This window comes from Athene noctua, unplaced genomic scaffold (genome assembly GCF_965140245.1).
Source record: "Athene noctua unplaced genomic scaffold, bAthNoc1.hap1.1 HAP1_HAP1_scaffold_114, whole genome shotgun sequence".
NCBI lineage: Eukaryota > Metazoa > Chordata > Aves > Strigiformes > Strigidae > Athene > Athene noctua.
This window is the reverse complement of record NW_027437592.1, coordinates 371,746-396,525: the sequence shown is the minus strand read 5'-3', so window position 1 is coordinate 396,525 and position 24,780 is coordinate 371,746. Positions and strand designations below refer to the sequence as shown.

Sequence of the window (24,780 nt, the reverse complement as noted above, 5' to 3'; positions counted from 1 at the left end):
CAAAATGCGGGGGGCGCTCAAAACATGGGGGAGTGGGGTATGGGGGCGGTGGGAGCGGGGGGATGTGGGGGGGCGGTGGGCGTTTCGGGGTTCCCTCTGGCTCTGCTTGTCTCCCTCCCCGGCTTCAGCTGTTGGTTTCGCGGGAAGGGTTCAGGTTTTCTCTCGGGGTGGGTGTGTGCTATTTTGTTGGTTCCGCCCGCGCTCCTGCCACGTGATTCTCGACGACACCGGCCGCACCCCCCCCGCTTTCCGCCAGCAGCGGCTCTGCCGCCGGCGGGAGCCTTTAGGACCCAGCGGCGTCCTGGGACCCGTGCCCGGAGCCGGCAGAAGGCGCCCGGCGCCGCCGTCTCCCGGAGGACGCCAACCCGTGCCCGGGGTGGGGGGGCCGCCGCCGCCACGGCCCGGTCCCCCGGCAGCCGGGTCTGCCCCGGCACAGCGCGCGGGGAGGCCAGGTCTGCCCGGGGCGGCCCTTCCCGCCCGAGCGCCGCCCCCGCCTGCCCCGCCCCCTGCCTGCCGCCACGGCATCAGGCGCCGCCTCCCCCCGCGCGGCGCGGCCCTGGGCTCTGAGGCGTGTGGGGGCCGCGGCTGCCGGGCGCCCCCCGCCTGCTCCCGGCTGGAGAAAGGGGAGCCCCTGCGCCGCCTGAGGGCAAGGGGGTGTCTCCTCACCTCTGCGGAGCCCCTGCGGCAGGTACTGTGGCTGCCCCCCGCCCGGCACCGCCTGGGGCCTGGGGCCTGCACAGGGCCGGGGGGTCCGAGGGAGAGCCGTGGGGCCGCCGGGGTGTGGGGTCAGGGCTGGGGGGATGTGGGGGCACCCGTGCGTGACAGGGGTCGGGACGCGGGTGACGTGGGGCCTCTTGTGGGTGAGGAGGGTGTAGCTGTGGGGCTGCCGGTGTGTAACGGTGAGGTCTGGTTGGGGGCAGCGCTGAGGCCGCGCCTCTGACGGGGGGAGCTGCGGAGACCCCCCCGGGGTGGTGTGGGGGGGCTGGCTGGGCGGAGCTGTGGGGGCTGCCTGCGTGTGACAGTGGGGATGTGCAGGGGCAGCTCCGAGGGTCCCTGTGCGTGGCGGGGGAAGCTGGGGCAGTTGTTTGTGTGTGACAGCTCTGGGGGGAGGCGCCGTGGGGCGGGGGAAGCTGGGGCTGTGTGTGGCAGAGGGGGTGGCGTGGGGGGAAGCTGGGGGTTCGGGGCAAGGGGACGTGTGGGGCACCTCCCTGTGTGGCCCCGGGGTCAGCGCCTGCCGGGCTGTCAGGGTGAGGCCTCCCCTCCTGCCTGTGCCTTAGCAGCAGAGGGCAGGGGACGTGGGAGGACACAGTTCAGTCTGGAGGTGAAACCCCCCAGGCAGCCCTCCTCTGCCAGTAGAGCAGGATCCAGTGTGCCTTTGAGTTCAGTGCCCTGAGAGTGCAGCTTCTGCAGGAGGACGGGGTTCAGAGAGAGGTGAGGAGTGTGAGGCTGGGGAGAGGGTCTCTGCTTGGGGTCACTACCTTTGCTGGTGTGGAAAGGGGAGTCTTGGAGCTGAAAGTGTGAAAAACTTGTCAAGAAAACTACCAGACAACGTGTTCTTGTAGAGATCTCCCCGTAACCCTGATGTTCACTATTTCACCATTGAATCGTGGTACCAGTAAGGAGGTAGTGATGTGTGCGAGAAGTATTTCTCCAAGAAAGCAAATTATTTATGTTCCCCTCTAGTGAGGAATTATGTGACAAGTTATCAAGTGAGTGGCAGGAAGGAACAGCAGCATATTTTGGCGACAGGACTAGAAAACAAAGACACCAGGGTTATTTCCTTAACATCTGGTATTAACTTATAGATGTACCGAACACCCGGGAAATGGCTGTACAAATAAAAGGTAATTCTGGTGACTTCCGTGGAAGAGTCTACGTCTGCTACCTTGTAACTCAGGTCCGCGCAGCAGGACTCAGGACAGTCTGGGAGATGTCTGGGAGGAATCTTGGGCAGATCCCAGAGAAGAGAGTGTCCTTTGAGGGAGAAAAAAACCTCTGTGTATCTTCCTTGGAGAAGTCTGGGGCTGCTACCCAGGGTTAGGCCTCCCTAAAGTAGGGGTGAATAGACTCCAGGATATGCCTGGGAGGAACCTTGGGTGGATGGTTGAGCAAAAGTCTTTCTTTACAGGGTACAGCATATCACTGGTGTGTCACTTTGGAGGTGTTAGAGGCTGCTACCTGTGATCTGATGGCCCTAAATCGAAGGAGAGAAGAGAGCAGGAGATGCCTGGCAGAAGATCTGGGTGGATGCTGGAGGTGAGCTTTCCCCAGGAGGTAAAAAATCTTTCAGGTGGCATCCTTGGAAGAGTCAAAGGCTGCTAAATGGGATCTCAGGTCCCTGCAGCAGGGCTCAGGACATTGTGGGATATGTCTGAGAGGAATCCTGGGCAGATCCCAGAGAAGAGAGTGTCCTTTGAGGGAGGAAAAACCTGTGGGTTTCTTCCTTGGAGGACTCTGGGGCTGCTACCCAGGATTAAGCCTCCTTAAATGAGGGGTGAAAAGACTCCAGGATATGCCTGGGAGGAACCTTGGGTGGACGTTTGAGCAAAAATCTTTCTTCACAGGAGAAAACATGTCTTGGGTGTCTCCCTTTGCAATTCTCAGGGGCAAGTACCTGGGGTCTGACGACCCTAAAAAGAAAGGAGAGAAGAGAGCAGGAGATGCCTGTCAGTAGGCCTGGGTGGATGTTGAAGGTGAGCTTTCCCCAGAAGGTAAAAAATATTTCAGGTGGCATCCCTGGAGGGGTCTGGGGCTGCTACCTGGGACCTCAGTTCCCTGCAGCAGGGCTCAGGACAGTGTGGGATATGTCTGGGAGGAATCTTGGGCAGATTCCAGAGAAGAGAGTGTCCTCTGAGGGAGAAAAAACCTCTGTCTGTCTTCTTTGGAGAAGTCTGGGGCTGCTACTCAGGATGAAGCCTCCCTAAATCAGGGGTGAAAAGACTCCAGGATATGCTGGGAGGCATCTTGGGTGGAAGTTTGAGCAAAAATCTTTCTTTCCAGGAGACAGCACATCACGGGTGTCTCACTTTGGAGGTGTCAGAGGCTGCTACCTGTGATCTGATGACCCCTAATCAAAGGAGAAAAGAGAGCAGGAGATGCCTGGCAGAAGATCTGGGTGGATGCTGGAGGTGAGCTTTCCCCAGGAGGTAAAAAATCTTTCAGGTGGCATCCTTGGAAGAGTCAGAGGCTGCTAAATGGGATCTCAGGTCCCTGCAGCAGAGCTCAGGACAGTCTGGGACATGTCTGGGAGGAATCTTTGACAGATCCCAGAGAAGAGAGTGTCCATTCAGGGACAAATAATCCTGGATATCTTCCTTGGAGGAGTCTGGGGCTTCTACCCAGGATACCCCGTTACTCATGAAGAGGCTTTAATGTGGAGAAAAACTCATCACCATGAATCAGAATTTCTTTGGAGAACCACTAATCGAAGCAAACTGATCTTCTTTGCAAAGTCGAGTTGTCCTTTCTTCAAGTGGAGTTTGCTCTCAGGCAACCTGGCCACCTTGGGAACAGCATCAGGTCAGCCTCCTGCCAGCTGGTCCTCTCTTCTCTGACAAGAAGAAACTGTCCTGCATAGAACCAAGAACTCAGTGATTTCCTTCCCATTTAAAATAGCTAAGAACTCTGTCTGTGGCCTTAGCCCATAGTAGAAACACGAAGAAGCGCATTTCTGGACATGCAAACATGTTCAATAGGCTGCATGACAATTCTAGGAAAACAAATGGGTGCCAAGGTAGGCTAAGCCTTCTCGGAGGCTGATGTGCCTGGACTGAACAACAGGGATAAGCCAAAGAGTAGTCAGTGTCATTGGATTGATGAAATCGTGCAAGAGCCCAAAGCCAGACACCTTCCCTGCTCAGTCCTGCCTGTGCAACAGCTCAAAATCTTCCCAAAGCAGATGAATCGGGTAAGGAACGGAGCTACACTGCGGCCAACCACACATGGGCAGAACCCGGCAAGAAACTCAGCCTGTGCAGCATGTTGGAGCTGGAAGCACTGAGCTAGCCCAGGGCTACAGCAACCAGCACCGCCAAACAGGGCTGAAACTGCCAACCCCGCTGTATTTTTACGTGTGTCCTGGTGAGACGCTTCTGCCTTTCTCACCTGCGTTTTTTTTTAGTATAGGAATATGCACGTGGTTAATCTTGAACAGTTCGTTACATTATTCAGCTATCCAAACCAGAGAGGGACGGAGAGAGAGACGTGCAGATGACCTAAACTACAAAATAATATCATTGACTAGAAAGCAAAAGACCCAGAGACCGGCTGTTGGTTTTGTAAGGGCGAGAGCAGATGGAAGAAGTACACAGAAGCGTTGGCAGGTGGAAACCTCGCACGAGACTACAGATTCGTGACCTGTCACTACAAGGCAGCGGATGCTCCGACACGTGCCGAGGCGTTTAATGAATCTCCCGGTGCGGATGGGGTGAGCAGCCAACTTTATTGCGCTGGCGACAGGGGCCGGCACTTGGGGCTGGTGCATGACCGGTCAGAAGCGTTCTCCGGGCCAGCTGTATGCTTTTTGTGCCCGAGGCTCTAATGGTGCGTGATGTCGGATCCTGTCTGGCTCCAGGTGGCCGGAGCGTCTCCTGTTCTCAAGCACCGAAGTACCACAGGAGAGCCCCGATGCTGCATGTATGGCAGAGCTGGAGCTGCTCCTCTCAAGTGCCAGGGTGCAAAGCGGTCTGCTCCTGCCTTGCCCTCAGTGAGTAGTAGCTGGAGCACTGGGGATTTGGCAATTTGGGTATTTCCCAAATCCCCCTGACCCCCTTTTACCACCCCCTCCTCCCGCCGGATGCTTGGGGCCTGCAGGACAACCTCCCCTTAGTCAAGATGGAGCTTAAGCGGGCACCCAAGAGATGGCAAAATCTTCTGATCGGTCACTACATGTATACAAATCAGCACACAGAGCGCATTAATTTATTTATAGCCTATTTATTGGGTATTTACATAGGGTAAATCCCTCCTGCGCCTCCAAGCAGGAGGATCATCACGACAGCGAGCAGATGTAGAGGCTGCGTGGGAAACGGGGACCCGGCTTGTGTTCAGCCCGTCACGGGGCAGAGGAAGCACAGCACATAGTTCATCAGGTGCTCCACGGGGATGCAGCAGCGCCTCGCCGGCAGATCCTCCACGGTGCCCGCCTCTGGTGGAAGACGTGCCCGAGGGGTGGTCTCAGGGGCACGAGCAGCAGGCGGTTGGCAATGTTGTTCTTGGGGGTGCTCAGGTGTTCACAGGCACTGTCCCATCCCAAGGCTGAAAAGAAAACCCGTCAGAAAAGAAGCTCTTGGGAAGGGCTTGGCAGATGTAGCGGAGGTCCCCACCTTATCCTGAGGCTTGTCTCCACCCAAGTGTCACTGGGGTCCGCTCTGCCCTCCGAGTCATCTTCCTCTCTCTTCTCCTCGGCACCTCTGGAGCTTCATCACTGGCTGCGGCTGTTGGAGTCAGCGCTCCTCCGCCGGCGCAGCCAGTAGAGCACAAGGAGCAGGAGCAGGGTTTCGGCAGAGGACCAAAGCACCCAGTGCCAGCAGGCCGCGCGGAGCATGCCTTCCGGAGTGAGGTCGCACAGCTCCTGGCTCCTCTGCTCCATCTGCTCCATCTGCTCCATGAACCAGGCCGACTCCTGCTGCTGCTGCTCCTTACGCTGCTGCAGCATGTCTTGCGTGGCCGCGTCATTCCGCCTGTTCACTTGAAGAACGTGGTTGAGGAGGCTCAGCACCATCAGGAGGCAGCGGGTACTGCCCACAGCCATGGTCTGGAGGAGGAGGGAGAGAAGGGGGTCAGTGGGGCTGGGTGGGAGGGAGGTGGCAGCAGGGGGGAATATGCAGGAGCCCGGGGATGGCTGGGAGAGGGGGCGCAGGGTGGTGAGCGCTGCAGGGACAGGGACATCTCCCCACAGCCCCCGGGCACTGGCCGTGGCTGGCAGCCCCGGCACCGCTGCGCCCAGCCCCGAGGGCAGCACCTGCCCTGCCCCAGGCGCTCCCCGCAGCGGCTGCGCCCTCGCCCCGGCTGTAGAAGCCCCCCTCGGGGGCCAGAGCTTCTGCCCCGGCCCTCATCCAGCCCAGCCTTCCCCCCGCCACCCTCACTCACCGCTGGCCTGAGCCGGACTGCAGCGGGTGCTGCCGCCTGGCACCCTGGTGACGCCCTCGGGGACTTGTCCTCTGTGATGTCACAGGCGCCAGAGCCCCACGGCGACACCCGCCCCTTGGGCCACGGCCGCTGCCCCTGGCTCTGCAGCCCCTGCAGCGGGCACAGCACAACTTCCCTGGCAGGACAGAGCTCCCGGGGCCCCTCAACCTCCCCGGGCAGCAGCAGGGCAGCACCAGGGCGGCCCTGCCTTGCCCAGGGAGCTCCACGGCCCCGCCTGAGCCCGGGGCTCGGGCTCCCGGCTCCCCGCATGGCACCAGCACCACCACGGGCAGCAGCAGGCAGGAGCCTCTGGGGAGAAGTTATTTCTCACGCTGTCACACGGGTGCGTGGAAGCACACCTCTCCTACTCCAGCCTGTGTTGGATTGTTACACCTGCATCGCAGCCAGAGACTTCTGGCTGCCCGGCCTGTCAGGCAATCAGATCCCCCCTGATCAGGAGAGTGACGCAGGCGGGTCTGTTAGTGGCCGTATTCCCACTGTCTAGTGAGGAAGAAAAGTAATGTGTGTCAAAAAAAAAAAGATCTTTTCCCCACAGCAGCAACTTCCCTTCTTTTTAACATTGTTTAGGCCGGGATAAAACAGCATGACATGAACAATTAATTAAAGAAATGTTCATGTCTTAGAGCAGGGGAAGGGCTTCTCAATTATCTTTTAATTTACAGAACAATTCTCCCAATAGAACACCTGATTTTCAAAGAATTCTGCTAGTATACAGGCATTTCTGTCTTCTCTAGCTTAATTTTTAAGTCTTTATGCAGGCCACCTCTGGGTCTGGAAAGGGATCTCGAGGGGAACCTGGGGTGCCAGCACTCACACGAAGTATCCTTCATCATCCCACGTGAACTTCATTACGGCGCCGGCGCAGCGTTGCCTCCTGTGCGTCCCCCTCGGTGACGGCCCCTGGCAGGACGGTTCTGCCCGTGCAGGCAGGTTGCCGGCTTGGGCAGCCCTCAGAGCTCGGCGTCACTGACTGAGTCGAAGGGCTGGTGTGGACAAGGAAGGACACTGGGAAATTCATTCTGGATTACTTATGGAAGTGATGCGCTTAATCTGGGTTGAGCCCCTGATTGGATGGTCTCACACAAAATTGTAATGACCTTAATTTGCTTTGGTTTCATTTACTTTGGAAATGATTTAAACTCACTGAATAGTGAATAAGGAACTATCATTTAAATTAGATCTCAAATATTCCATATCCCCAATTTTAAAAAGTGAAAAAAATGTATTAATATAAAAATATGCCTCTTAAAATGGTTCTGAAGTTCCGATTCTGATCCACAGCCAAAACTGTCAGAGTGGTACAAAGCATGAGGAGAACATCAGCAGGTAACAATTCTACACAAACTGTCAGCAGTGAGGCTCACTCTGGCAGAAACCAATGCCGGAATCTATCCCCCAGGACTGTAATTTATGTAAGAAAAGGGAACAACCACACCATCTGATTTGGCATGCCAGATGGGGTCAGTGTTTCCGTTAAGTCAAACTGGTTATGTCTGTCCTTAAGTCACAGCTCTGGTCTCCACCCAGCTCGGTGCTGGGCCAAGAGCACAACACACAGCATCGCTGCTCTCTAGGCCAAATTCTTGTTTTCTTGAGACACCAACACAGCGTGTGAGAGGGCAGAGCACAGCGCTGTGCCCCAACAGGCCGGCTGCCCTCCACAGCCGGGGCAGTAAAACTGCGGCGCTTCCACCGGCACCCACCTGTCTCGCGGGGGAGATGCAGCAGCGCGTGTCTGCGCCTGCCAGTGCCCGCAACAGGACGACAAACCTTTCGCCTGAAGTTTCAGTTAGGCCACGTATTTCACGTCTCTGGTAGCTAGAGTAGTCTGCTAAGCAATCTGGGGGGGAAAAATAATCTTATTGCATTGTATCTTTTCCAGATTTTCACTCCGCTTTGTTTTAAACCAGCAAATGAACCTGAATGACCCTTGAACAAGTAATACTGCAAGTGCTAAAGACAGCCAGAAAAGCCCTGTCATAAAGAAATTGTAATACAGCCTTCTAATGTGTTATAAAATGTGCGTTTATGTATTCAATTACATTTGTTACATAAGATGAGAGAATTAGTATTGAAACTTAAATGACCCAATTAGAGCCATGCCAATTGTTCCCTTTTACTGTGTGAAGTGCTAAGGCTTGGACAACTGGCCCAAGCCAGAGCTGACCTATAGACGAATCCTGTATATTTTATAACTGAAAGCCACTGTGCTAGTAGGTATTGTACTAAGTTATAACAGCGCACTTATGCTGATGGAAAAAGTGCTAAAGCTTTGAAGTCCTGAAGCCTGAACAACAGGCCCCAAGCCGAAGCTGTTTAGTGTGTAATCATTAACAGAGTACGTAAACTCGCTAGTGAAAGATGCAGCTTAGACAAAATAGAATCAGGAGTGAGGAGAGAATGTATCCAACTGCCCTTGTTCGGCCTTGTTCAAGGCTGAGAACCCAGGTATCTGGCCTTGTTAGAAACTCCCTTGGTTTCCCCCCTGAGCCCTGGCCAGGCTTTGGGTGGAATCCAACAGGAGGATGAAACCAGAAATTTTCCGCTCAAAACAGAGGTGCCAGCTGTTCTGGCCTGTCGATCTCTGGTCTATAAGGCTGGACCCGCTCGCAGCGACTTTGGCAGCCTCACCTACGGGCGGAGGCACCGCGTAGGATTTCCCCCTTGCCGGGACAGGCTCTGCCAACCCTCGCTGTGACCGGGGCTGCCCCGCGACTGCGGGTCTGGGTGATGGTAACGTGTGCACGTGGGGATGGATCTTTCTTAATCTCCATTCTCTCTCTCGTGTAGGAATGATTTAAGGCATTACCCTGTTTTTTCCTGTTTGCTGCTTTAGGTGCACTATTCTGCCTTTTCTTACTGCATGTTTTCTGTATTACACTGTTATCACCAGTAAAATACGCCTGCTCTTTTCACTCTGGTGTCTGAGTTTAATTGGTATCCTTAATCAGCAGAACACTGTGCAAACCCCTGAGATGCAGAAGCTGGCATAACAACCTGACCTCAGAATTGCCAGTCAACTCCCCTTTTTTAATCCACTGCTTTATTCAGTCTTTTTACTATTTGCAGTTTGAAGCTGGTTTTACCATCTCCAAATTTTTTGTTTCAGTTTATGGCTAGCACAGACGTAGCTATAAAGACACAGGGCCGTGTGCTGCTTGTGCCTTGGTGCTCACACCACTGTGAAGGTTGCTGCTCTCTCAGCAGCTGCAGACTGAGCAATTTCTGTTCATCCCTCAGTGGTGAGGGGTAACTAGCTACGGATTCAAGTGTGCATCTGACACAGGCCAACCTGTAGGACGCAGACCTACATATTACAAACACGAGTAATTTGTTTTGAAAATAGGTTAAGTACACCAAAAAAAAAAAAAAATCAAGCAAACAAAAAAAACATTAATGGGGAAAAACCTCGGGTTTTACCTTTACAAGTAAATCCAGTGCCATCAACTGAAACTGTATTCCTGCCCCCTGTGTGCCCTCCTGCAGCTCCACACAGCAGCAGGGCTCTTCTCAACCCCAGGGTCTGTCTGCCCAGGGACACGAGAAATCAGAGCGCTGCCAACTCAGAGCAAAGGCTCCAGGCTCTCGTCTCTGAAGCAAAACCGTTCAGATCCGCACTTACGCATTCTATACAAAATCCACCAGCAATGCAAAAAGCTCCATCCACCGTAAAAACAACCCCTGGCTGCTCTGGGTACGTGTGTAGGCGGTCACGTGTTATCAAGAGCAGAAACCCAGGGTCTGGAGCATCGCTTCACCGTGGGTATATCCCAGACACACACGATGCCAGAGATCCTGGCACCACTGCCCGGGGTTCCTCCTGCAACAAAAAGAACTCTGCCGCTTCTGCACATTCCCTTCCTATTTACAGCCAGCAGCAGCCAGGGCATTAATTCTTGTTTCTCAAGCCGTTATACCCTTACCTTGATTAACAGCCATCCCAGGTCTGACTCCAAACCGGATCTCCGGGAACCTCGGCAGATGGGGTCTGGAGGGGAACGCCCGGTACCGCCGGGAGTCTGACAGCGGCGTGTTGGAGAACGGCTTGCAGAGAGCAAGGCCATGGGTCTCTGCAGGAGCTGGTCACAGCCACCTGAGGTAAACAGAGGAAAAACCCAGGGTACAGTTATGCCTAACAAAGGACTGTTATGTTAACAAAGAGAGAAACTGAGGTACACAATGGCCTTGATGGTAAAAACAACCTTGGGAAAGGAGGCAGGCCAGAAGAGGGAAGATGTTGTGACATGTCTGAGATGCCACAAGGGGCTGGGACATTATAATGTATCCTGTTACATGTACCCAACAGATTTGTGAGTAGTGTGCATGATTATTGTAGAGTGCTTATGTAAGGGGTGATTTCTTTCAATAAAGTTGAAGCTTGCTCTATCATTCACACTGAATCGGCTGCTTGCTTCCTCCGCCCGCCGCAAGTGGCGCACCCAACAGGGTTACCCGAACCCTGCTTTTCCACCGAACGGAACCCGGGAAGCTGCGGGACGGACTCGGAGTAGGAAGGCAACGCTGCCACCTCCTCAGCGCCAGCTGCAGGTGTTCACTCTGAGAAGGGCGACCCCGGAAAGGCCGCAGTAGGGGACTTACCCAGGAAAGGCCAAGGAATTAAGGAATTAAGGAATTAAGGAATTAAGAAACCTGGTCGTTGGCTACTTGATCGGATGTTAAAGAAGGTCGTTAAGCTACATGGTCCAGCATTTTAAGGAATTTAAGGAATTTAAGGAATTTTCGCCCGGGCAGGAATATTTTGAATGAGAGGTAGTCCTAAAACTTTTTGCTTTTTAGAAAAGCAGGGAGTAAGTCTGATAAAAAACTTAGCAGCGCTGATTGGTCTGGCAAGGCTAAGGGACACTTTAAAGAGCCAAATTTATTGTTTGAAGAAGCAGAATGGTGTGATAATCTTTTAGACCCTGATGCTGTAAATCCTGAAAAAGAATCTGAACTGTCTGGTCTGTGTCCTCCCTTAATTGGGGATGATCCGTAGATAAAACTGAGGCCAAAAAAAAGTAAAAGTGAGACGAAAAAACTTTGGCGCAAGGGAATATGGACATGGCAAGAAAAATTCGTACTCCTGTAAGCTATGAGCCGAGTCATCAGCCACGTTGGGAAGAACGGCATTTTTCTGTTATTAAAGATTTAAGCATTAATAAGAACGGGCTGCAAAAACTCAGACCACCCCAGCTGTACTGGAGGCGATGGCTCAGGGATATCGACTGGCCCCATAAAAACTGGCTAACGCTTTTAAGGAAAAACCGGCATTCCCGCCGGCACAGTGCTCTATCTGAAAAACCGAGCGTGTACATCTCCGTGCTCGGCGTTCGGAGCTGGCGGCGGCGGCCCGGGGCCTCCCCGACCCCCCCGCGGAGCGGCCGCCTGCGGCTGAGCCCGGCACCGCGCGCTCGGCACCCCGCCAAAAGCGGCAGGGGGATGCGGCCCAGGCTGGAGATGTTCTTATCGGAGTCCTCGGATCGGTAATAGCTGTCACTGCATGCTGTGAGTGCTGAGTGTCAGGAGCTCCTCTGTGTGCCCGTGTGAGTGTGTGTGTGTGTGAGCCGCGGAGTTCTCCGGCCAGGAACGACGGGGTCCTAGTGCCCGCCCGCTGGGGCATCGGTGCGGCGGTTGGTTCGGGCTCAGCGCTCTAACTGCTCCAGGTGAAATACCTCCTCTAACGGGAGGCAGTCATTCTGTGTTGACTGTTATCTTGAATTTAGGTGCATACTCTGCGGGGAGAGTGCACCGCTGAACCATCTGCCTAATGAAAATATTGTCAAAAGGTCATCTGCAACCTTACAGGGGTTGTTTGTTTTACCAGGGGTCGTAGATGCTGATTATGAAGAGAAAAATCAATATTATGGTCTGTACCCCTGTGTTCAGTAACAAAAAAAAGTAAAAAATTGTTCAGCTTGTTAAAGAAGCTGCAATTACTCAGGATTTGGATCAGCAGGTACTCCTTAAATACTTTTGGACTAAAACAGTAACACAAGGTTAACTTCTGGTAAAATGTACTCTCGTTAAAGCTAAAAAATCTGCCGAGCTGACAGGCATTTTAGATACTGCTGCAGATGTGACCATAATATCTGTGAGCAGATTGGCTGTTAGCCCTGGTACCTCAAATGCTTTTCAGGGTTGGTGTCATGCTGTAACGATTTAAAGCAAGGATCTCATTCATGTAAGAGGCCCAGAAAATTGGGGAGCAAATGTTCATCCATTTATATTGGAAAACCCCTATTGCATTTTGGGGTCATAACTGTATGACTCAATGAGGAACTCAAGTTGGATCAAATTTGTCTTAATCACCACTGTAGCACAACCCACCCTGAAACCCACCCTGACACTCACCTTGTGAACCGAATCACCTGTGTGTATTGTCCTGCAACAACTTAAAACTGTTATTAAGACTTTAAAAGATTTACAGACACAGTTAGGAACCATAAATTAGATACAGCCGTTGTGGGCCTAACTCATGATGATCTGCATAGCCTTTTTGATATTTTGTGAAAAGATCCTTCACTGACATCACCCAAAGTACTTACAGAGAGAGCAAAACAAGATCTTCACCGTATAGCTAACAAGCATCGCAAGTACACTGCTTTCCCCCACGGGACAAACCATCGTAGAAAGAACACGCTAAACCTTGAAAGTGCTTTTGCAAAAAAAAAAGGGGGGAGAGAGCTTGGCTCCAGGTCAACCATTTGCTCTGCTGTAAAACGCATGCTTTTTTTCCACCAGAATGTCAGAGCAACACAAAACCAGTTTTCTTTATCAAAGCATCCAGCTAAAAACATCACTGCAACTTGCCCTGAATACCAGACAGACTCCATCTCTTCAAACCTTTTAAACATCTCCCCTGTGTTACAGGTGTCACCAGTATTGTGTCACTTCTCATCGCAGATACCAGATCAACAAGAAGTCCAGAGCAAAGCTCAAGTGTTAACAAAAGCCTAGAAAGGGGTAACTGGGAAGGACCAGTTCCTTTAATACCCTGGGGAAGAGGTGATGCTGGTGTCTGCACAGGTCTCATCTCCAATGGTCACCGACAGGGTGTGTGCAACCACAGCTGAGGGTGAGAGGCAGCCAGCACTCAGGATCCAGCTGTGGGTGCTGTGGGTGCCCCTGTGCCGACAGTTTGCGGTCTCTTCGACTGATCTTTTAAGCAGAATGTCTGAGTAATGTTTGCTACTGCAACAGGACAAACCACACTACAGTTGCCAATTCTTTTAAGAGAAAATGTTAACAGTAATTTTAACTCCTTGATGAAATATATAGGCTTACTGGTCACTTGTGCAAAATGTAGTTTAGATAAAATATAGTTATTAATAAGGATAAGATGCTGTAAGAATGTATGTATTCCACTTTCTTTGTTTAGTAATATTAAGAATTAAGAGCTCAAGTATTTAACCTTATTTAGAAACTCCCTTGGTTTTCCCCCTGGAGTGCTGGCCAGGCTCCAGGTGGAACCCAACAGGAGGATGAAATCAGATGTTTCTGCTCAAGGAAAGTTGCCCGTTATTTTGGCCTGTTACTTTAAAGGCCGGACCTGCTTGCAGCGACGTTGGATGCCTCACCTACGGATGGACGCATCGCGTAGGGTTTCCAGTTTGTGAGGAAGGGCACTCTGAATTCTCGCTGCATCCAGGGTTCCCCAGCGATTGCGGATCTGAATGTTAGTACCGTATTTTCCTTACTGTTTATTTTTGTACTATTTAGTCATATCCCTTAAATATGGATAGTGAAATTAGTCTACTCTTTTTAATTAGAACTATTTTAAGTATGCTGTGTTTTGAAGTTTGTCTAACCCTTAATGGATGCAGCTCTCAAACGAGCCTTGCAGGTGCCTCAGCAAAACAAAGAAAGGGGAGGGCTGGAAGGCATCGGCCTCACACAGCTCCTGACAAACAGCTAAGCTTTGTGAAGAACAGGCCTCGTAAGATAGATAAGAAACTGCAGAGTTGTGCCAAGGTGGCAGGGAAAGATCAATCAGGACAGCAGGCATTTTGCCTGGGCTTAGCAACTGCTGCCGACCCATCTCAGACCTGTTTGGTATGCCAGTTGTACTGGTCATTATGGTTGGTATAATCAGACAATCTGGCTGAGATGGCAAGATGTGACTCCTTCAGCAGTACCGGTGAATAGCACTAGGTTTTGTAGTGATGTTTATACAATGAATTTACATCTTGAAGAAGGAAGAGGGTTTAATAATGATTTGACTAAAAGGTTACCAGTTATTAGATGGTTAAAAATTCTTTTGTTTTTACATGGAATAACAGTTTAAATTGTCATTGTAATCCTTTTAATGATATTAACCTGTGTGTGGAAGTGTTTTATGAGAACGATGGACTGAACAATAAAAGGGGTCTGGATCACTCAAAAACAAAAAGGGGGATTTGTGGAATGCCTGGGAAACAGCGGACATGTCATGAGTGATCCAGACTGAGTGGCATCACTGTCATCAGGCTGTAGCTGTTGGGAAGAACACCGGCAAGGCCGAGAGGATGAGAAACTGCGTGAGTAGCAAAGAAATAAGGATGCTGGGCTGTGGGAAATAAGATGTTTGCCTAACAGAAGAACTACGTGTGAACACCATAACGGGACCAACCACAGAGGGCGTGAAGGCTTGTGGACAGTAGTATAGAACCAATCCTAGTTTGTTTGCTTTCATGTGATTGCTCTTCGATAGTATGTGGGATGCTCTGTACTCGATAAGGTACCTTCGACAGTTTAAGGCGCGCTGTATTACAGAGTCGAGCTGCCATAGACTTTCTTTTGCTTGCCCAGGGGCATGGATGTAAAGATTTTGATGGGATGTGTTGTTTTAATCTATCCGACCGCAGTCAGTTAATTCAAAACCAATTACAGTGGATGAAGCGACGTTTACAAAAAACACAAGTGGTTGTCAATCCTTGAGACAAATGGTTACAATCTGTGTTTGGTCTGTCCCTATGGCTGCAAGGTCTGTTACAAGAAGGATTGCGGTGACTAGGAATAGTACTATTGATTGTAGTAATTATTAAAATAGCATATAGTTGTATGATGAGAAATATTAGTGAATTTATGCTTGTGCAGCCTGCACAAAAAGAAAAAGGGGGAAGTGTTGGAGAACGGCTTGCAGAGAGCAAGGCCATGGGTCTCTGCAGGAGCTGATTGCAGCCCCCTGAGGTAAACAGAGGAAAAACCCAGGGTACAGTTATGCCTAACAAAGGACTGTTATGTTAACAAAGAGAGAAACTGAGGTACACAATGGCCTTGATGGTAAAAACAACCTTGGGAACGGAGGCAGGCCAGAAGAGGGAAGATGTTGTGACATGTCTGAGATGCCACAAGGGGCTGGGACATTATAATGTAGCCTGTTACATGTACCCAACAGATTTGTGAGTAGTGTGCGTGATTATTGTAGAGTGCTTATGTAAGGGGTGATTTCTTTCAATAAAGTTGAAGCTTGCTCTATCATTCACATTGAATCGGCTGCTTTCTCCGCCTGCCGCAGCGGCGTTCCCTCGAGACAGCTCACCTCCAGCTTTCCAAAACCCCCGAAAACACCCACATCCCGGTTACACCGAGAAGGAGCGGGAACACGAATCCTTCGCTCAATCTCACTGTTGCCCAAAGTGTAATTTCCACACGGACTTGGCGCCTAGAAGCCCCCATTTTACTCTCATTTTTTTAACTGTCCTTTGACCTTTCAATCCGTCCCTGGTGCATTTTCTCTCTCCCACGAAGAGGCGCAGACCCTCAGCAGATCCACCCCCCACCCCCCACCCCCTCCCCCCGCGTGTTCCCGGCCGCCCATCCTGGGTCCCTGCACAGAGCCCGCGGGAATCCCCCACCCGGAGGAACCGGTTGATGGAAACTCTGTTGACCCTTTGCTCGCATAGCATCTATTATGCAGATCCCAATTATGTTTCTTGACTTGATTAGGCTTTTTATTTCAAATAATAGGATAAAAAACTTAGCTTTCACATGTGACAATCATTCATTAATCAACTGTAATTTTTAATAACTCATTTGCTACTTACATAAGTATTTACAGACTAAAAAGTAATGGTTTTGTCGATGGCATTATTTCACCCTTTGTGAAGAACCATTCCCCTGAGTCATGCAGTATTAATTCTGATATGCATGAATGCAACAATTTCAAAAATGATGTAACAACAAAAATAATTAGTACTCCGTGCCCCATTTGAATTGTTAGGGTGTCAAAATTTAACCAATGAATGGAAAAAAAGAGTATTAATGAGAAGATTTTAACAAGCAACTGTGAGCCAAAGTCATTGTTCTCATTTACATATCAGTTTGCATTACTCAAGCAACACTAGGAAAAGAGATTTATCACTGCAAACTAATGAGTTAACCCAGATATTACAAAGATAGGAGTAATGGAGAAAATACATTTATTTAAATATATAAATACATGTATTTAGAGGAGACTGAAAAATAGATGATGCATGTAGACTAGGAGATAGAAGACTGATAGAAAAAGACATTCTTCTAGAAGAAATTGATTGAAGTGGAAAGAAGTGACTAGCACAGTGTTGTAGATGTGATTATTATCTGATACATAGACATAAGAGATTGGAAAGAAAGATAATCTGAGCAATGTTTAAGCACTTGAAAGGTAGCATCTGAAATCAACTCAATGGCAAAAGTCTACTAAACCTTCTGTAGATGCAAAATGTACTTTCATAAGCCAGGGGAGTGAAAAGATTAGCAGGAAAGAAAACATACAATTGCACTGAGTTAGCACTCAATTATTAACCAAACCAAATCTGGAAAAACATAATCCTTGCACATCAGAAAAGGAGGTGGTCTTGATGCAAATCTCAGAATATATGGGATGCTTTAGGTGACATGGTTATGAATGATCTCAAGAGGAACCGAATGCTCACAAATGCAGAATCAATGTTCAGGCTGACAGATGAATGGATACTTTCCGGCATGCTAAGAAATGTAGAAAACCAGACCTCAAATGAAAAATACTCCTACCTCTCCCCCCTTACACAATATTCTCTACGCTGCTTTCATCAATTACACATGCGTTAGCAGGAGGACAAGTGTTAATATTGTCACACGGGGAACTCCGATCTCTGGGAGGTGGTCTGACACGACCAGCCAGCAGGTCAAGGGAGGTGATTCTGCCCCTCTACTCTGCTCTGGTGAGACCCCCACCTGGATTCCTGCATCTCTGCCCTACCTGGATTCCTATGGAGCCCTCAGCATAGGAAAGACATGGACCTGTTTGAGCAGGGCTAGAGAAGGGCCACAAAAAAATGATTAGAGGAATGAAACACCTCTCCTTTGAGGAAAGCCTGAGAGAGCTGGGGGTTGTTCAGCCTGGAGAAGAGAGGGCTCCAGGGAAACCTTTTTACAACATTTCAATACTTAAAGGAGACTTATAAGAAAGATGGAGACAGACTTTTCAGAACAGACCGTAGCGATAGGGCAAGGGACAATGCTTTCAAACTGAAAGAGGTAGATTCAGACTAGATATAAGGAAGAAATATCTTACAACAAGTGTGAAACATTGGAATAGGTTGTCCACAGAGGTTGTAGATGCCCCATCCCTGGACACATTCAGTGTCAGGCTGGATGGGGCTCCGAGAAACCTGATCTTGTGAAAGATGCCCCTTCTCATTGCAGGGGGATTGGACTAGATGAATTTAAAGGTCCCTCCCAACCCGGACTGTTCTATGATTCTCTAACACATTGCCTGAAAAGTGATTTTCTACTGGTCTGTGCAGCCATGTAATTAATTCGACATGTCTGGAGATTTTTGAAGACCTTCACCTGCCTGTCTTCGTCTCATCATTTGAAAGAAACTGTTGCATAGAAAACTTTCTGTGATACAAGTTAATTCATGTAGATTATTTTTTTTTTCCTGTACCTTTCCCAGGTGTCATTGCATATCTATACATAATGACAAAACCTCCTTCCCTGTCCTTCCCCTCTTCCCATAATGATATTTTATGTGATGAACTATATGCTTCATTTTAGCACAGTGTTAACAAGATTCTTTAACCAGTTATCAACAAACTTCAATTTCATGATCCTCTAACTATTAATACTTAAATGACATCAGTGACACTTCATTTACCTGCCAGTCCTTTTCTGTATATTCGATTCAAACTTTTTTTTCTACCTCTAATTTTCTCCGGTCTTTACGTATGGACACGCTAGTTCTGAAGAGAAAATAGCTAGCTTATTTCCTTTATTAATTCACACTAATGCAACACCAATGCAAATTTCACAGTCATAGATCCTTGAAGGTGGGAATAAATCCATCTCATTGACAGTCATGATCTGTTGTTATAGTTACTGACAATGTTAAGAATGCCTAGTAGAGTTACAAAATTCTGATTTTACATAATAACATAACCCTTTTTTTTATGATTACAGATAATTCTGAGAAGCAAGTGCAGTTTGGTATTGAAAAATTATTTATTCCTGGTAAAAAGTAATGTCTTTTTATTTAACTATGGTTTTTATTACGTGGGTAAACACTGTCGAATTTAAAAACTGTATATTTTGTGATCAGCCATATATAAATTTGCAGGTGAAAAAAAATGACATGACAGACTGGACCATCTAAGGTGTTCATGCAAATACAGTCTCACATTACGTTTTATTTGGAAATGAAAGTGCTTTTACACAGTGATTACTTTTTGTAAATGATTCCAGCAGAAGAAAAACAGACATTGTGTTGATAGAACTCCACCGAAGTGAGCAATGATTTGAAACATTTGAAGGTGCAACTGGGAGGCTGCATTTAAATTCACTTGACATATAGTCCAATATAGCCTTCAGGCTGAAGAATAGCAGAACTATTCTATATCCCACAGGACAAAACAAATTTGCATCATTTAAATACCTACTGAATCCTGACCATATACATTTCCTTAATTACTGAGTTGCAAAAAGATCTGTTTATATACAATATTAAGAGCAATTATACAAAGCCATGATAATTGGGAGATAATGTTGACATTCACTTAATTGTGTCACTGCCTTAACACTGCTTTAAATACAGTCTGATTGAGCTTTTATTTACACTACCTAATGCCTCTTTCATTCCAGCATGACTGTGTACTGCTGATACATTTTCATATTGTTTCAAAATTACTTTTTCAAAAGCTGAATAAATAAATGTAACCACCTCCACTAGGCTGGAGGGAAAAAGATTGCAAGTAGCTCCACATTCCCACTACTACAAGAACTGCATTCCTAAAATTAATGGGAGACTATATTTGACAGAAAGATTGAAGTTAGGTATTACAGTGACTGCTGGGAGATGTTCTACCCCCTAATTTAAGTTCTCAATAATGAACAATATGTTTGGGCTTTTAGGGAACAGGAAGCAGTCAAGAATACATGGACAGGGATATGCAGAAGAGCCTTCCTCTTGAACCTCCCCTGCCCTTCAGTAGCTGTCTAGACCAGACCAGTTATAGTCGCAAGTCATTCAGCATAGATCAGGTCTATACTAATACTTGACCAAATAGCCTAACCATAGGGCTGAGCTGTATTCCAGGGTAAATTTATCTCCCGTGGAAAATGCTACCTCTCAACTAAGAGGTTTCAGTGTTCACTGAAGCAAGGACTAGAACCTGGTCATGAGCCAACCTTGTGTTTCTTCCCTCTCCTTTCTCTTTGTTCCAGCGACTATTTCATTACTTTCTGGTAGGGAAATTAAATAAATACCTTCAGCTGAAGGAATTCAGAGCAAGAGAAATGTGTTCCTGACTATCTAGTAACATTGTAGTTAGGGCACTCTGCTGAGATGTAAAATACAATCCGATACGGAAAAGACATTAACTGAGTCCCAGCTGAGCACACTGTCAGCTCTGCAGCTGTGCTCTATGGCAGGAGTGGACACTTCTCTGTGGGTTTTTTTGCAAGGCATTCAGATTGTTCTGCGCATGCCTGCAAAATACTACCCCGGAGGTCTAATCTGTGAATCCCACTGTCATTGAGATGCAGCACAGACAAAGAGCACCTTTACTGTAGGCATTGCTGTTCATCCTGAGCAGCAGAAATGTAGGCATTTCAGAGCTTTACTGGGTGTTTCGATGATATGAGTTCCAGTGACTTCATTCAGTGAGTGCCAGTGCATCTTGCTGAGCTAGAGGAGGAGCTGCAGTAATGTTCTCTCTCACAGTATGCTGCAATGTGCTGGGCGTCATCCTCCTCCCTATAGAGAAGAGTGACTCAGCGTGCTCTCTGTGACTCAAAGACTCACCACGTAACATACCACTTTAGGCTGCCATTTCCACTGAAAAGTAACGTGCCTGAAAGTCAAGGCGGTGTAGCCAAGCTCCATGGGTAATCTTATGCTTTGCATTGCCATTAGATTTGACATTATCTGTCTATTTTGGGGAAAATTATTCATTCTGTTTCTCAATAGGACATCAAGCAGAGATGTATACGTGAGATCTCTGAATCAGATAAAACTCTTCTGCCAGAAAATTCAAAACAGCTTCTGTTCAGTCTGCATCAAACAGATTTATCGTTTCTTATTTCTTTAAAGGGAAAGAAAGAAAAAATAGGTCAGAAACTATGACACCTAGTCAGAACAATCAGCAGATTCACTGTAAAATGCACCTCTGAAAGTCATAAGCAGATCATGGCCTGAGGAGGAGAAATAAGGTATTCTAAACTGATTGAGTTCATATACATTTGCTTAATGCACTGGTGCCCTGACAGTTTGCCAATCTTCCCCTTTCCTTGATGTTTAACAGCTTTCTATTTTAAAAATCTGAATAAAATACATGAAACCTTTCCAGAAAAGACTAATTAATCGGATTGCTTGTTCAGTTTCTCTCTTGAGGACTCTTAATCAGTGTGCTTTCATGCTTGTCCGTACATGACTGTCTGAAAGGTTCCTGCAATGCTGAAGGTGACAAACATACATCTTCATAGCTCAGTGCTGGTCAGAGTCTATCATTCATTTTCCCACCTATCATTTCTGTGGTGTATGCCTTAGCAAGACTTTGAAAATCACACCTCGGCTCTCTGCACTGAGGGATTTGCAAGGACTTTTGGCTGAACATATATCATTCAAATGAAATGGGAGTGAACCGGTAGTTAACAATTTTGATTATAAACAAATACATTGTGATGTTTTATAGTTACTGTTCCAGATATTGTTCTATAGATATTGTCAACCACGGTTTGACAACATCTGGCCACATAATGGAGATCTGTAACAACATAAGAAGTAAATAAGAAGCAGGTTGATCATCTGAGAAGATTTTGTATTTTACCATTCGCCCCTTACTCCCGACAAGAGTGCCTCTTTCTTGAGGCTATAAAAACCACCAAAAGGAGAACTACTTATTGTTACCAGGAACCTGTGGTGTTCATGGAATCACAGAATGATTTGGGTTGGAAGGGACCTTAAAGATCATCTAGTTCCAAACCCCTGCACAGGCAGGGACACCTTCCACTAAACCAGGTTGTTCAAAGCTTCATCCAACCTGGCCTTGAACACTGCCAGGGAGGGGGCAGCCACAGCTTCTCTGGGCAGCCTGTGCCAGTGTCTCACCACTCTCACAGTAAAAAATTTCTTCCTTATATCTAATCTAAATCTATCCTCTCAATTTAAAATCGTTATATCTCATTCTATCCCTACACTCCCTGATAAAGAGTCCCTCCCCATCTTTCCTGTAGGCCTCCTTTAAGTACTGGAAGGCCGCTATAAGGTCTCCCCAGAGACTTCTCCAGGCTGAATGACCCCCAACTCTCTCAGTCTACAGAATCACAAAATCATTCAGGTTGGAAAAGGCCCTTGGGATCATCGAGTCCAACTATCAGCCCTGCTCTACAAACTTCTCCCCTACACCATATCCCGCAACATCTCATCCAAATGACCTTTAAACACAACCAGGGATGGTGATTCCACCACCTCTCTGGGCAGCCTATTCCACTGTCTCACCACTCTTTCTGTGAAAATTTTTTGCCTAATATCCAGTCTAAATCTCCCCTGTTGCAGTTTAAAGCCATTCCCTCTTGTTCTATCGCTAATTACCTGTGAGAAGAGACCAGCACCAACCTCTCTACAATGTCCTTTCAGGTGGCTGTAGAGAGTGATGAGGTCTCCCCTCAGCCTTCTCTTTCTCAAACTAAACAGTCCCAGCTCCTTCAATCGCTCCTCATAGGATCTGTTCTCCAGGCCTTTCACCAGCTTCGTTGCCCTCCTCTGCACTCGCTCCAGCACCTCGATATCTCTCTCATATTGAGGTGCCTAAAAATGGACACAAGGTGTGGCCTCACCAGTGCAGAGTACAGGGGGACTATCACCTCCCTACTTCTGCTGGCCACACTATTTCTCTTTCAAGCCAGGATGCCGTCGGCTTTCTTGGCCACCCCGGCACACTGTCGGCTCATGTTCAGCTGCTTGTCAATTAGAACCCCCAGATCCTTCTCTTCCAGACAGCTCTCCAGCCACACCTCACCAAGCCCGTAGCGATCCATGGGGTGGTTGTGGCCCAAGTGCAGGACTTGGCACTTGGCCTTGTTGAGGCTCACCCCGTTAACGTTGGTCCACCAATCCAATCTATCCACGTGTCTCTGTAGTGCCTCTCTATCATCATGCAGATCGACATTCCCGCTTAACTTGGTGTCATCTGCGAACTTACTGATGATACACTCTGTGTCCTTATCAAGATCATCAATAAAGATGTTAAACAGAAATGGTTCCAACACTGAGCCCTGAGGCCACTTGTGACTGGCCGCCAGCTGGATTTAACTCCACTACTACCGCTCTCTGGGACCGTCCATCCAGCCAGTGCTTGATCCAGCAGACCGGTCGCTCATCCAGGCCATGGGCAGCCAGTTTTTCTCCTTTCTGCCTGTCTTGTAGGCGGGTGTTATATTTGCTACCCTCCAGTCTAACGGGACTTCCCCAGTTAGCCATAATTTCAGGTAAATCATGGACAGGGCCTTGGCGAGCACAACTCCCAACTCCCTCAGCACCCTTGGGTGTAACCCGTCTGGTCCCACATACTTGTGTGCATTCAAGTGGTGCAGCAGGTCTCTGACCACTTTGTCTTAATTGTGCTGACCTCATTCTACTTCCCCTCCCCATCTCCCAGCTCCTGAGGCTGGGTGTCCAGGGAAGAGCCAGATCCACTGCTAAAGACTGAAGCAAAGTAGGCGTTGAGCACCTCAGCCTTTTTTTATCCTTGGTTACCATGTTTCCCTCTGCATCCAGTAAAGGAGGGAGATTTTCTCTAATCCTCCTTTTGCTGTTAATGAATTTATAGAAACATTTTTGTTATCTTTAACAGCTGTAGCCAAGTTGAGCTCTAGCTGTGCTTTGGCTCTCCCAATGTTCTCCCTGCACAACTTCACTACATCTTTATAGTCTTCATGAGAGACCTGCCCCCTCTTCCAAAGGCAATGGATTCTCCTTTTGTCCTTGAGATCCATCCAAAGGTCCCTGTTGAGCCAGGACGGTCTCCTTCCCCACCTGCTTGTTTTTCTGCACACGGACACAGCCTGCTCCTGCGCCTTTAAGACTTTGCTCCTGAAGTATGTCCAGCCTTCCTGGACTCCCATGTCATTCAAGGCAGCCTCCCAAGGGATTTTGTTAATCGGTATTTTGAACAGGTCAGATTTAGCCCTCTGGACGTCTAAGGTAGCAGTTTTACTACCCCCTCTCTTTGTTTCTCCAAGGATCAAAAACTCAGTCATCTGATGATCACTGCACCCTAGACGGTCTCCAACCTTTACTCCCCACCAGTCCCTACTTATTGGTGAGAACAAGGTCCAGCAGAACACCTCCCCTCATTGATTCCTCTGCTGCATGTTCTGCAAGTTTTGTTTCTCTACTTTAACCTTCTTTTCTTTAACTACCTTTGATTTTTGTGTATTAATTTATTACTTTTTTCTGTAGGTCTCCCTTTTTCCCCTTACAAGAATTTTTGCAAACTGTCTGTCACATAGTCTTACAGAAAGGGTCAGAACAGAACATTCCATAGGAGACCTGTTTATACTGCTCCTTTTCTTTTAATCTAACATTATTAGCTCAGAGATGATACATTTTATTTTTTTTTTTACTTTGAGGAGAAACAACAGCTCCAAACATTTCCGAGCCTAAATTGCCCACTGACTCCAGTCCAGGATATGTGAGTAATTACACAACCCGGTGTAATCTCCAGTTTTAGATAGTGATGAAGAACAATAAATACTACTTGAAGACTGAGAAAGCCAAGGTAGAGTAAGAAGAAAAACGTTATTACAAACTTTTTTCAAAGCTAGGTATCTCACAAATAAGATCATAATGAACAGTGACCATGAAGAGGATAATTTATATAATTCTTAAATGTTCTTATGCAGCTGTTACTTATTCACATTTGGACTGCATTAAATATCTAGAAATGCATGCAGTCGCCATCACCTTAAAGGTTTAAAAGTCCAATACATAAGAACACTTTGAAAGACATAAACCTCAAACTTTGTTAGTGGGATAAACAACACATATGCAGGCTCATGCTGCTATATACAATATTGAGCATTTAGATATAGAACTATTTGAAATAATAATAATAGTTTTAAAAATATTTGTTTGACCTCCAGAAGCCTCTAACATTCAGTCTCTTTATAGGCAAGGGCTTTATAAGGACT

At 48.0% G+C, this 24,780-nt stretch overlaps 1 protein-coding gene across 3 annotated transcripts; it reads left to right on the top strand.

The window, feature by feature from the left end:
• Positions 1–4: 4 nt before the first annotated feature.
• On the top strand, positions 5–9,065 carry LOC141955047 (uncharacterized). Of its 3 annotated transcripts, none has more exons than XM_074895107.1 (3): positions 5–688; positions 2,129–2,256; positions 6,909–9,065. In XM_074895107.1, the coding sequence occupies exons 1-3, from the start codon at positions 5–7 to the stop codon at positions 7,042–7,044; spliced, it is 948 nt and encodes a 315-aa protein (XP_074751208.1). In that variant the 3' UTR covers positions 7,045–9,065. The 3 variants fall into 3 exon arrangements, 1 of the variants encoding a protein (XP_074751208.1); XR_012632331.1 differs by lacking the exons at positions 5–688; positions 2,129–2,256 and adding exons at positions 4,372–4,705; positions 4,955–5,735; XR_012632332.1 differs by lacking the exons at positions 5–688; positions 2,129–2,256 and adding an exon at positions 4,133–4,705.
• Positions 9,066–24,780: the final 15,715 nt, after the last annotated feature.

Excerpts from the sequence above, each read along its gene's own strand:
- LOC141955047 (XM_074895107.1), top strand. The coding sequence starts at position 5 with ATGCGGGGGGCGCTCAAAACATGGGGGAGTGGGGTATGGGGGCGGTGG. Across the intron at positions 689-2,128 it reads CTGCGGAGCCCCTGCGGCAG|GGTACAGCATATCACTGGTG; the intron begins GTACTGTGGCTG and ends CTTTCTTTACAG. Across the intron at positions 2,257-6,908 it reads GATCTGGGTGGATGCTGGAG|GCCACCTCTGGGTCTGGAAA; the intron begins GTGAGCTTTCCC and ends GTCTTTATGCAG.